Source organism: Galleria mellonella, unplaced genomic scaffold (genome assembly GCF_026898425.1).
Source record: "Galleria mellonella isolate WM207_F2 unplaced genomic scaffold, CSIRO_AGI_GalMel_v1 utg139, whole genome shotgun sequence".
NCBI lineage: Eukaryota > Metazoa > Arthropoda > Insecta > Lepidoptera > Pyralidae > Galleria > Galleria mellonella.
In genome coordinates, this window is record NW_026441995.1 from 1,578,158 (window position 1) to 1,590,772 (window position 12,615).

At 34.4% G+C, this 12,615-nt stretch overlaps 1 protein-coding gene across 1 annotated transcript; it reads right to left on the reverse strand.

Annotated features, from left to right (window-relative positions):
• Window positions 1-9,395: 9,395 nt before the first annotated feature.
• LOC128202568 (uncharacterized) lies at window positions 9,396-12,077 on the reverse strand. Its single transcript, XM_052903320.1, has 2 exons — window positions 11,879-12,077; window positions 9,396-11,354 (listed from the first exon to the last, which is right to left on the reverse strand). Exon 2 carries the CDS (start codon window positions 11,347-11,349, stop codon window positions 9,586-9,588), a length of 1,764 nt encoding a protein of 587 aa, XP_052759280.1. The 5' UTR covers window positions 11,350-11,354; window positions 11,879-12,077; the 3' UTR covers window positions 9,396-9,585.
• Between the last annotated feature and the right edge of the window lie 538 nt (window positions 12,078-12,615).

The window sequence follows — 12,615 nt, forward strand, 5'->3', positions numbered from 1 at the left end:
CTGTGGTCCTATAAAGTTTTTATAGGAACGAGTAGTCTTTGAATAAGATACCGTCCATTACAATGTCAATCTTGGTTTTATAAAATTCTCACTTTTACCAACTTACAGTGGTAAATCCTAAGAATGACTGGTAAAACTTAAGCTTTACTATAATGTACGAGCTTTTACAGTAACATATATAATAGATAGATTATATATTTTACAATGTTAACTAATGTATAAAAAAATCTTTTCTCCTACATTCTTCACGACTCTGGAACGCGCTTCCTGATACCATTAAGAGACTACCGACTAAACAGTCTTTCAAATAAAAACGTTCACGCTCATTTTTTTACTTTATCCGAGCAGTAAGTACTTTATATTATTCTCAATTTCGTGTATAATATAGTATATTTAATATATGTGTAAGTATATTTGTTATTTATATATATTTATTCGTTTATATATGTAATTTTAGTATGTATGTATATCAACAATTACTAGTACAACATTCGAGTATACTGACACTTCCCTATGGTTGACTGGGAGAGAATACTTTTAGCATTAAGTACGCCATGTACACATATATGTACTAATGAATAAATAAATAAATAAAAATATTTCTTTATTTTATATTCAATGATGTGTACACATTACAATCATTAAATATAGAGAGTTATTGCAAAACTAATTAGTCATTCAGCTCACGTTTCGTCATTATTATGTTTGTTCATGATGATTGATGTGTGAATGAAGTTTTATATGTGTTAACAGATGCACAGTAATAACTGAAATATAAAATAAAATAAATCGTTGAAGTCAAAATATAAGAAATATATATATATATTTCTTATATTTTGACTTTTGATATATATATATATATATATATATATATATATCAAAAATATAATATATATATATATATATATATATATATATATATATATATATATATATATATATATATATATATATATATATATATATATATATATAAATAATTGGCATTTATGGTATACCTACCAGAGGGAGACTTTGTACAAAAGTGGATTGTTTGGGTACCTCTGTCCTATTCGTGTTTCAACCATGAAGCAGCTGTGTTTGCATGGCTGTTTCGGTTTGAAGGGTAGGATATGGCGTGAATTTACAGGGTACAGTATACTTTGTTATGTGTTATGTTACTGCTAGCTAATTATAGGCGACGGTTACCACTTTCCATCAGGTGGGCCGTCAGCTTGTTTGCCATTCTAAATTGCATAAAAAAATATTAATTTGAGGCGACGTATGTATGTAATTGAAAAGATTGTAGCAATGTTATACTGAACAATGACTATTGCTTTGTCATCAATCATAATAACGTTTCTATCGACAGCCCAATAGAGTTTCCTAACGTTATTCTAACGGTAATTTGCAACTATCGACTGGCTTGACTGATCTGAATATCAATATAAAGATGTTGGTAAATCTATTTACCTTCACGCTACATGTATTTTGAGGTAAGCAGAGAGAAATGAGTACGCATATGATTGTTTCATCCACTTTACTAACTCGTGTCATCCATACACGCCGATTCTGGAGATTTTCAATTTCTTTTCTCTACTCTCGTTTTTGAATTTTGTAATTGGTTTTTGAATCCCCTATATTTATGTTTATACGTGTTTCTTTTTAGACAATAGGTCAAATTAAAGCTAAAATTTTAAATAGTGTATTGCTAAATAAGCCTTATAATAAGCCTTCCATTATGATTAAAAAAAAATATGTCAAAATATCCAAAAAGACAAATATTCGAGACAAATATTTTTTAAAAAAGCAAATATGCTTGGCGCGCCATTTTTAATCTTTTTTTTAAATATAACTTAGAATGACAAATAAGCTGACGGCCCACCTGATGGAAAGTGGTAACCGTTGCCTATAGACATGAGCAGTACCATGGACATAACAGAGTATACTGTTTCGCCCATGATACCCCCCATGTGTTGCCACTCCTGAGGACTTAGGTGTTATTCCTCTGTACCCAGTAAATTCACGCCATAATCGTTACTAGTAATAAAAATATTATTTTGCTATTCTTATTATACATATGTTAATTAATATGTAACTAAATGTGGTGCTGGACAAGGATGGAAAACATTAGCTGGAGAGATCGAATTGGTAATGAGAAGGTCCTGCTTAGGGTTAAGAAAAAGAGACAAATTATAAGAACTATTGAGAACAGAAGGGGAAAAATGTTGGGACACTTGATATGACACGACGAACTTATGTACATTATAATAGAAGGTAAGATAGAAGGAAGGGAGACCGAGGCATAGTTACATCAGGCAGATCAAGGAAGGAGTTGGTGTCGTGTCGTATTAAGAGGTGAAGAGATTCGCTGAAAATCGTAGTGAGTGGCAAGAGCTCCACCGACAAGAGCGCAGCTCTTAAATAGGATAGATAGATTATACATGTAATAGTGTGTAAACAAAGCTTTGAGGTTTTATGTTTGTTACTGCATCATTTAAACGTTTGAACGAATTGGAACAAATTTTCGTACTCGGATAGGTTTTTTTTTTATAGTGAAAATGGTATGGTAACCCCACCTGCATTAATGGGATACGCTGGCGGAGCACCAGTGAAGGGTGATCGATGAGTATGAAAACAGGCCAGTTAGCCCATCATGATGAATTCATCAGGAATTAACCATGATAGTTTCCAGAGGGAACCACGAGGAGGTCGACCTGGTTGGGTATATTGCTAGCAATGGAATTTTTAGTCTCCATTACTAACAATCCCTTTCCCCTACTCGGATAGTTTACACCCGTATTTAACACATAGAATATATTTAAAACTGATCTACGCAGGCGAAGCCACGCAATACAGCCAATATATTATAAGAAAGTCTATGATAAAATTTCATTGATACTATATCAGCTATTTTCTTTCCACTGCTAAATAAAGACTTCTCCCTATTGAAGGGTTTTGCCAGTAGTTGCCACGCTTGGCAGGCGGACTGGCAAGCGCAATTAGGTTTTGATGGTGTTTTAAGAGGGACGCTGCTGCTCATCAATCGATTATTAAGTTCCCTTAGTCGCCTCTTACGACACCTACGGGACAGAAAAGGCCATCGTCGCCATTCTATGCTGGGACCACACGGCTTACGGTCTGTTACTCAATCACGGTTAAAAAATTGAATAGAGTTGAATGAAATTTGGTACACGAGTAGGTTATACCTGGATTTAACTACATAGGATACACTTTATACTATATACAGAGGTTGCCTGAAAGAGATCGCTCTTAGCGATAAGGCCGCCCATTGTTTTCTTAGTGAAATATTTTCCTCTAATTTTTTGTATTTATAATAAGTTTAGTATTCTAATCTTATGGAGGAAACAATAAAGAGTATCTATCTATTTAGGTATATACTAAACCACGCAGGCGAACTCACGGGATACAGGGGAGGGGGGGGGTGTTAGTAATGCAGACTGCCAGATTCATTGGTAGTAATATACCCTGTCAAGTCGACCTCCACGTGGTCCTCCCTGGAAACCATTGTGGTGAACTCCAGGTGTATTTATCACGATGGGCTAACTGACCTGCTCTTTCATCCTCACCTATAATCCCTCACTGGTGCCCCGCCGGTGTATACCGATAGCGCGGGCGGGGTGGGGTTACCATTACATTATCATCAATTAAAAAGAAAAACACACGGGATTCAGCCAGTGTATTATAAGTAAGTCCATGATACAAATTCATTAATACAAGATTAAAAAAAGTGAAACATTTTTAACGAAGCGTTCCTAAAAGATATTCTGTCTAGACATAATAAGGACTAAAACGCAGTCAAATTATTTGAATTTACATACAATATCTATTGCACGAACTCTTTTATTGCTTTTTTAAATGTGCGAGGGCGTTCACAAGGTCCTCTGAAACACATCCGATAGACTTATGTTTGTCCTTTGATCTTAATTTGTTGAGAATTCAAACAGCATCCGAAAATTGGGCAACATTCTCTCCTCTCATAATCGAGGTCGTCAGCTTTTGAAAAAATAAATGGGTACTCTTCAGTGCTTTTAAAACTGCAACGAAATAACCATATTTAGATTGGTATGGAATCTTTTTTAATATTCTTATTTAATACTGTAAATGTGAAAGTGAGCTTGTTTTTTGCTGTTTGAAGCCTTTACAGCTTAACCATTTTTTATCCTAGTTAGTGGATTTATAGATAGATAGATAGATATATCGTTTATTTGTTTGTTACTAATCACACACAACATGTTCATAAGAATAGATAATACATAAAACAACATAAGATTTATAAAATTGTGTTATTATGTGTGATCTGCAGCACTACAAAATGGTTGAAGCTCAGCGTGGAACATTGTTCAAGGAACAAAACACTGATTTTCAGCTTTAACTCATTTGAAGGTACGTCCACCCACGAGGGTATATCCCGGCCACGCTGAGGGATTGTTTTTATACTACAAAGGTACCAAACGAGCAAAGGTTCATTGATGGTGAACGATTATTGTAGCCTATGGACATCTGCCCACTATGGGGGTCACGTGCGTATCGCCGACCCTGAAAAAACCATAATATACCCTTTTTGAAGAACCCCGTTCTGTAGTCTCTAGAAAAAACCTCGACATGGAGCTCATTCCACAGCCTAAGCGTTCGCGGGGGAAAACTTCATTAAAACAGCACTGTACGTGACCATTTAGGTTCTAGCGCGTGAGGATGAGTTCCCTGTCGTTGGCGAGCGGTGCAATGATGAAAGGTGGCTGTAGGTATCATTTCAAATAATTCTTTATGTTTCGGAGGCGGTGAGCCAAGCTAATATATTAATATTTCTCTTAATAATTAATGATTGTGTCCCATAAAAAATAATATTTCAGTTGTAACAAATCCAATTTTGATAAAATTTCTATGGAAATCCAAGTCGATTTACAACTGACGGAGTTACGAGGTGACAAACATAAAAAAAAAATACAATCGAGTTGAGAACCTTTTTGTTTTTGAAACTAATTGATAATGAACATTACCTGATGTTAATAAATTTAGTATACGTCTGTACTTTCGGTTTTTGGTTCGACGCGGAATTAGAATTCGACATAAGATCTCCCGAAAGTGAATTTAAGATGTTACGTAATGAATAAATAAAATAAACAGAAAAAACGACAACGGTTGGAAGCAAAATTACGTTAGAAAGTTTATATGTTTGTTTTCTAGAATATTTTTTGTTTACATTTACATTATTTTACATGATATCTTATTTAGTTAGGTACAAAACTTTTAATATCTCTCCTTGGTGAAAGTATCATCGTATTACGGTTTAGCAATTTGCAAATCGCTCGATTTATCGAAATATACCATTGTTCATGACAAAATTTGTAAATATAAATGCATAAATAACACTCATGTGTGTGTTGCTAAAAGATTTTTCAAGTTAAATGATAAAATTTTAATAGTCGGTTTTCTTAGTGGTTGCCACGCTTGGCAGGCGGGTTGGCAACCGCAATTAGGCTTTGGTGATAGTTTTAAAGGGACGCTCCTCCCTTTTAAATTATCACCAAAGCCTAACTGCGGTTCTGCGGGGGGAAAGGGATCGTTAGCAATAGAATTTGATAGCCCCATTGCTACCAATATGCCCCATTAGGTCGACCTCCACGTGGTTCCCCCTGGAAACCATCATGAACAATTCTTGTTGAATTCGTCACGATGGGCTTACTGACCTGCTTCATCCTTACCTATCATCCTTCACTGGTGCCCTGTCGGTGTATACCGATAGCGCGGGTGGGGTTACCATTCCATTATCACCTATTAAAAAAAAATGCGGTTCTGCCTATCCTTTGACTATTAAATTTCCTTAATCGCCTCTTACGACGTTCACGGAAAATATCGATAATACCGGGCGAATATGTATAATAAATTTAATCGGATTCTACTTTGTCTGATATCTGATATAATTGTTTTTGGACCAATATAGAGATATTGTAACTACGATATACAGATACTAGCTTTTACTTACGGATTGAAATAAAATTGGTAATTGGAACAAATAGAATAGAAATAATTATTATTCGAACAGACTCTTTTACGAGCTCCTTTAAATCGTAAATTTTTTATGACTACACTTCTGAGTTCGGGATGTTGTTATCGGTTGTACGAACGCTGTAGAAGATTTGAAAAAAAAAATAGCGATATAAAAGTGTTTGTAAACAAGTCTGTTTGAATAAAGTTGCTTTGAATTCGCTTAGAGGAACCCACGAGAGACTTAACAGTTACTCTTTTCAAATTATTATGTACGAGATAATTTTACATTTGCATGAATACTGAGAATATAACACCTGAGTTCTCAGGGATGGCAACACATGGGGGGTATCATGGGCGAAACAGTATACTCTGTTATGTCCACAGTACTGCTCATGTCTATAGGCGACGGTTACCACTTTTCATCAGGTGGGCCGTCAGCTGGTTTGCCATTCTAAATTGTATAAAAAAATGCAGTAAATAGTGACGAAAAGTAATAAAAAAAAAACAGTCATTTTCATAATATTATCGTTATTAATAGCATTGATAATATCGTTATGGGAATTCAATAAGGTTTTTGTTACTACGTAAGGAACCCTAAATTAGTTGTAATGATAGGCTGCATATTACAAGACAGTGCCTGAGGATGTGCATCATTAAAGAACTGGTTTTGCATGTATGGTGTAGGTACCATGTTGCCGATATGAACGTAATGTGCATTAGAAGTTTATTATATATATTTATTCATTCTTTATTGACTAGATGTTTCCTCTCACGAACACTCAGGTTAAGAAATGAGCTCCATGCCAAGGTTCTCCCAAGAGAGTACAGCATGGGGTACTTAAAAATGTCTGGTCGGCAAATGGTATTGCCATCTTAATACGTTCATAGGCTACGGTAACCACTTACAATCTCTCGTAGTCACCTCAGTGTTATTGACAAAAAAAAAACTGGAAATGACTTAATAATGTAAAATATTGAAAATGTGATTATGCGGTGAAAAATATTGAATATTGTTATATTTTTAATCTTATTTATTTATTAATATTTTAACGAGGCAGAGCGAGGGATGGGCTGTAGTGTCTCTCTTAAAACATCTCTAGAGCCTGACTGCGGTTGCTTATCCGCCTGCCAAGCGTGGCAACTACTGGAAAAATCCCCCAACTATTATCACAGAGTATATATATGTATATATATATATATATATATATATATATATATATATATATATATATATATATATATATATATATATATATATATATATATATATATATATATATATATATATATATATATATATATGTAAAATTCACATTAAATGAAATTTATATCATAAAACTATTATCACAAGAAAATATAGAAAAATATTCTCCTTACTAATATTTTTTATTATTATTTGTAATAATAGAATAATAATTATATATATATTTTTATTGCACCTAAACAAAGGATGCAGCGATTAGTCTTGGTCAGGCTTGTTAGCAAGGGTGGGCTGATCTTTAAAAGCGATCTCTTCCAGTCAACCTAATGTAGTTAGAGAGAAAATAATTTACAGATATAATTGTAAAAAAACAATTGCCTGCACCGTACATTTCTTTTATCCCCTTTCCCCCCTCCTAAATAGCGAGAAAGGTGCATATAGTTCAACTAAGTGTACTAAACTAAGAAAAAATACCAATGTAGTCCGAATTCCCAGGCGCAATTACAAAATGGCGGAGATCAGCGGCCATTAATATAAAATTTGACATTTAAACTGAGTAGTTAGTCCTTGAGCGAACATGCATTACATGCATGCTTTTTTCAAATATATTCAGTATAATAAAAAACAGTTGATAATGTCATAAAACACATTTTCATTTATTTTCAGACCTTTAAATTAAATTTTGTCATCTTTTATCATTATTTTAAATGTACGTAACAAAACAAAATCAAATTACGGCTTGTTGCAAATTGTTTTAATAATCATTTAGAATTATGCCCCTAAATTACGCCTCGCTCGGACGCTTCTTGGATGCCCTCTATACTAGGACAAATCCGTGGAAACCCGACGGATGGCAACCCTAATTACACCGGGGGGAAAGGGATTGTTAGTAATGGAGACTGAAAATCCCATTGCTAGCAATATACCCAATCAGGTCGATCTCCCTGCGGTTCCCCCTGGAAACTATCATGGTTAATTCCTGATGAATTCATCATGATGGGCTAACTGGCCTGTTTTCATTTTCATCTATCACCCTTCACTGGTGCTCCGCCAGTGTATCCCGTTAGCGCAGGCGGGGTTACCATACCATTTTCACCCAGAGTATACTGTTTCGCCCATGATACCCCCTATCATGGGCGAAACAGTATACTCTGTTATGTCTATGGTAATGCTCTTTATTTGTTTATCTGTTATGCCCACATATCAAAATTCTTTGTGGTTCTCGATGTTACCTTGTAAATATCATAAAATTTATTTCACTATAGAAAAATTCCTTTTTTTAACGGCGTGAATTAATATGTAAAGTATTGTATAATGTAGTTCAGTTCTAAATACTTGGTTAAATGTTAATTTTACCAGAGGGAGACTTTGTACAAAAGTCGATTGCTTGGGTACCTCTGTCCCATTCGTGTTTCAACCGTGAAGCAGTAGTGTTTGCATGGCTGTGTTTCGGTTTGAAAGGTAGGATATGGCGTGAATTTACTGGGTACAGAGGAATAACACCTGAGTCCTCAGGAATGGCAACGCATGTGGGGTATCATGAGCGAAACTGTATACTCTGTTATGTCCATGGTACTGCTCATGTCTATAGGCGACGGTTACCACTTTCCATCAGGTGAGCCGTCAGCTTGTTTGCCATTCTATGTTGTATAAAAATTAAAAAAAAATTAAAAAAATTATCCATATACCTATCTTTGGGAAAATTATACAGTTCTACTGACATAATAGAAATACCATATTCAAATTGTGTGTTATGAAAAGAACCAACTTAATTGTATCAAAACTTGTTATTTTTATCTAAAAACTAATATACTGAACTGAATTAAAAAAAAATCCTATGGGATTAATGTGTAAATATACCCTTTCACATAAAAAAAGAAATTTCCAATAAAGCGTTACAACTGACAGAGTTATGAGGTAACAAACATAAAAAAATTTAATCGAATATATATCTATACCATACACACTCTTTCTTTATGAAGTACACACACACAAGGATCCTAACACACACATGAGTAGAGCACACATGGGCAATCACACACTGGGTGGCACACAAGTCTGGCACACACAAAACACGGGTGTTTTGGGTTTATTGGGTTTAAACCCCATAAACACCCAAATTTTTGGGTGTTTATGATTTTGTACTTCATCATCGTCATCTCAGCCGCAAGACGTCCACTATACTGGACATAGACAATATTATTATGCAGCCTACAGAAAAAAAAAACTTTTAATTTGATTTTGAGTTTATTAAGAAAGAGATGAAAGTAAAATGTAAAACTACAGTCAATCACTGTCAGATTCAGAGTTATTACAAGCGATGAATTGTATAGGTTCGATAGGCTCTATTTCGTCTAAACTGTTATGTTCATTTACTTGCTCAATGAAAGCTTCTAAGGTATTTTCTTCATTAAACTGAATGTCCTCGCATTCAGCTTTATGTTTAAGATTCCAGTTATAACAAATGAATGAAATTTTTTCAGTTCTTTCAGTGTAAGTCGATTTCTTTTGTTATTATGTATGTAGCCTTGGATACTAAAGGAACGCTCAGTGGCTGCCGAAGTACCGGGAGCTGATAGAATACGAATCGCTACTTTGCTTAACTCAGTGGAACCACAAATACCTTTCCACCATATTAGGGGCTCAATGCTATCTAATGAGCTCCATACAAATCCTCTGGCCCAAAAGTTTTCTTTAGCTTTATAACACGCCAAATCTGCCATTACATTTGACAAACTTAAGTGTTGGCTTAAATTGTAGATAAACTCCATACCCTTAAGTTCTTCCTCTTGAGTAAGTTCGACTCCTAGAGTCCTGGGGTCTAGAATATATGCTGCAAAATGTATTGGCCTCATTGCCATATTGCATCTTGAAGATACTGATGTTAGAATCTGCTGTTTGCTTTCTTCGCTCAATGTCGAAATCTCATTTAATGCAAAACGTATCTTAGCTTGTACATCTCTAAATGTAATGTATGTGCGATGCAAACGATTCTGGTCGCTCTCTAAGTAAAATATGCTTTCAGTGACTGGTTCCAAAATACTTATACATTCCCCTGTCTTCGTCCAGAAATCATCACTTAGAATTAAATCTTTAATATCTCTTGAAATTACCACATCTTCTCTAACTGTTAATATTTGCAAAGCTATCTTATTTGCTTTCAAACTTTTTAACGAAGTAACATGACTTCCCCATCTTGTAGCACAAGGCAATTTTAGTGTTTGTGTAGAATCTTCACCCTGCCTTGATTTTATCAACAAGGAACTTAATCGTTGACTCCTTTTAACAGTTTTTATTATATTTATGGCTTGTATAATAAACACAGTTACTTCTTGTATCTTTACAATATCTTGGCACAACAAGTTAAGGATATGTGCACAGCAACCGAGAGGAACAACATGTGGATATTTGAGTTTTGTTAATTCGAATGCCTTTTGTATATTTCTAGCGTTATCGCCAATAAGTACAAGAAACTTATTTGCTCCATACACTTTCATTACTTTTTCAACTTCTTGGCTAAGGTATTCACTAGTGTGAGGATTACTTTCTGTATTCAAACTTTTAACGTATGCAGGTTGAGATTTTGATATAAGAAAGTTTATTATTCCTTCATTTCTTAAATTAGACCAGCCATCGCACTGAAGGTGTAAGTAACTACAAGCATTTAGTTCCTCATTTAACTCAAAACGCATTTCTCTATATATTTTATCTAAGTATTTTGTCGCTAAAGCTTTACGTGAAGGTATTTTAAATTTTGGTTGCAATTTTTCGAAAAATTGTATCCATAAAGGATGTTGCACCATCGATAATGGCGTCCCTGTTACAAATATAGCTCTCGCTAATTCTGTTTTTATATGATCATCGGTGTCTTGAAACTCAGCATTTATTGTAGTGTTAGCAGACGACGAGGGGCTTATAAAAGAATCATTTGTCTCTATCTCTGACAGTCCAGACATTTTGGTTTTGGACGAGCTATCTTTTATAAGTTTCATAGAGTCTTTTAATGTTTCTGGAGATTTTGGACAAGTGATAAGATGTTGAAGCATTTTGGCAGCATTACTGAATTTGTAGACCTTATTACAAAGCTTGCAAGAAACAGACTTGTTTGGTAAAGTACGGTAGTGCTCCCATATGCGTAAATCTTTAGGTCTCCCCATTGAACCTAAAAAAATGAACGATGATTAGTTGGTCTGACGAAAATTCAACAATAGAGTGCCTATTTTTTTACAATGATTATTTCTTGTTATTTACAATAAATTTATTAAAAAAATAATAAAATAAATACAAAAAACCTTTGTAAAATTACATCTCCTCGGAGGATTAAACGCAGACGCTAGTTTATTATCGTATTGTTCTGTATTTTTCTCAGCAACTTCTTTAATTCGATTAGGTACTTACGCATATTATGTTAAAAATAAATATCTAGTACACATCTTAGGCTATCCACCATTATTATCCAATGACGACTCTCAGCTAACTATGCACTATCATCCAAAATAAACGTGTATGGAAAATTTTATCCCAGTCGGTTGAGGATTGAGGATAATTGCATCAACATACGAACATACCTACATACTTTTATTTACATAACGCAAGCTAAATAAAAGCTTGTAATAATACATCTAATTTTAAGTTAAAATTGTTAAGTGATCATGATATAATTGTATCATTCAAAAATCCACTTACCTTTAATTATTTCTTGTTAAGTATAAATATTATTTCAAATCTGCTCCCTTAATATGCACTTTTTTACTGCTTTTCCTACCTAACACGTTACCAGGAAGTCACGTTACCAGAGTCAGAGTAATAGTGAACACGTTTGACAGTGATTGTCGTCGCCTCATATTCAGCGTCGACGAATAGGGGAATCCCCAGTCATAATGTATTGCATGCGTGGCGGTCTTACTTCAGGGCCCAGGAGAAATCCATAAACAAAGAGATAATTACAGAACTCGATACTAGATGGCGCTGTTTTTGTTTGAAGAAAGTTTGCGGGCTAAAATACATAGAATTTCATCAATGACTTCCACAAAGAACAACATTTCTGTTTTTTCTAAGTCCATATCTCTTCCGTATATTTCATAAGATATAAGCTTGGGCTACATTGTTATGCAACGTGATTTTGTCGCTGTCTTGCTAGCAGGGTTGACAGATATACGATTTAAATCGTACTCATACTATTATTTGTCTATTTTTTAATGTACGATCGTAAAGATTATGATCGTAATTCGCACAAAAACATACGACTTTTTGGTTACCTGGCAATATTTTTATTATGAAACGAACATGCTCACATCATCAGTCACATGCAACAATTTATTGGGGATTTCCCCTTCACATCTGGCAGTCCTGCTTGCTAGAATATAGGTAAGTCAGCCACAGTTACTGACGATCGATATTTAAAGGGTATTGTTTTTGTGCTA

Bases quoted from the DNA above. Each gene is read 5' to 3' on its own strand.
- LOC128202568 (XM_052903320.1), bottom strand. From the start codon at position 11,349: ATGGGGAGACCTAAAGATTTACGCATATGGGAGCACTACCGTACTTTA.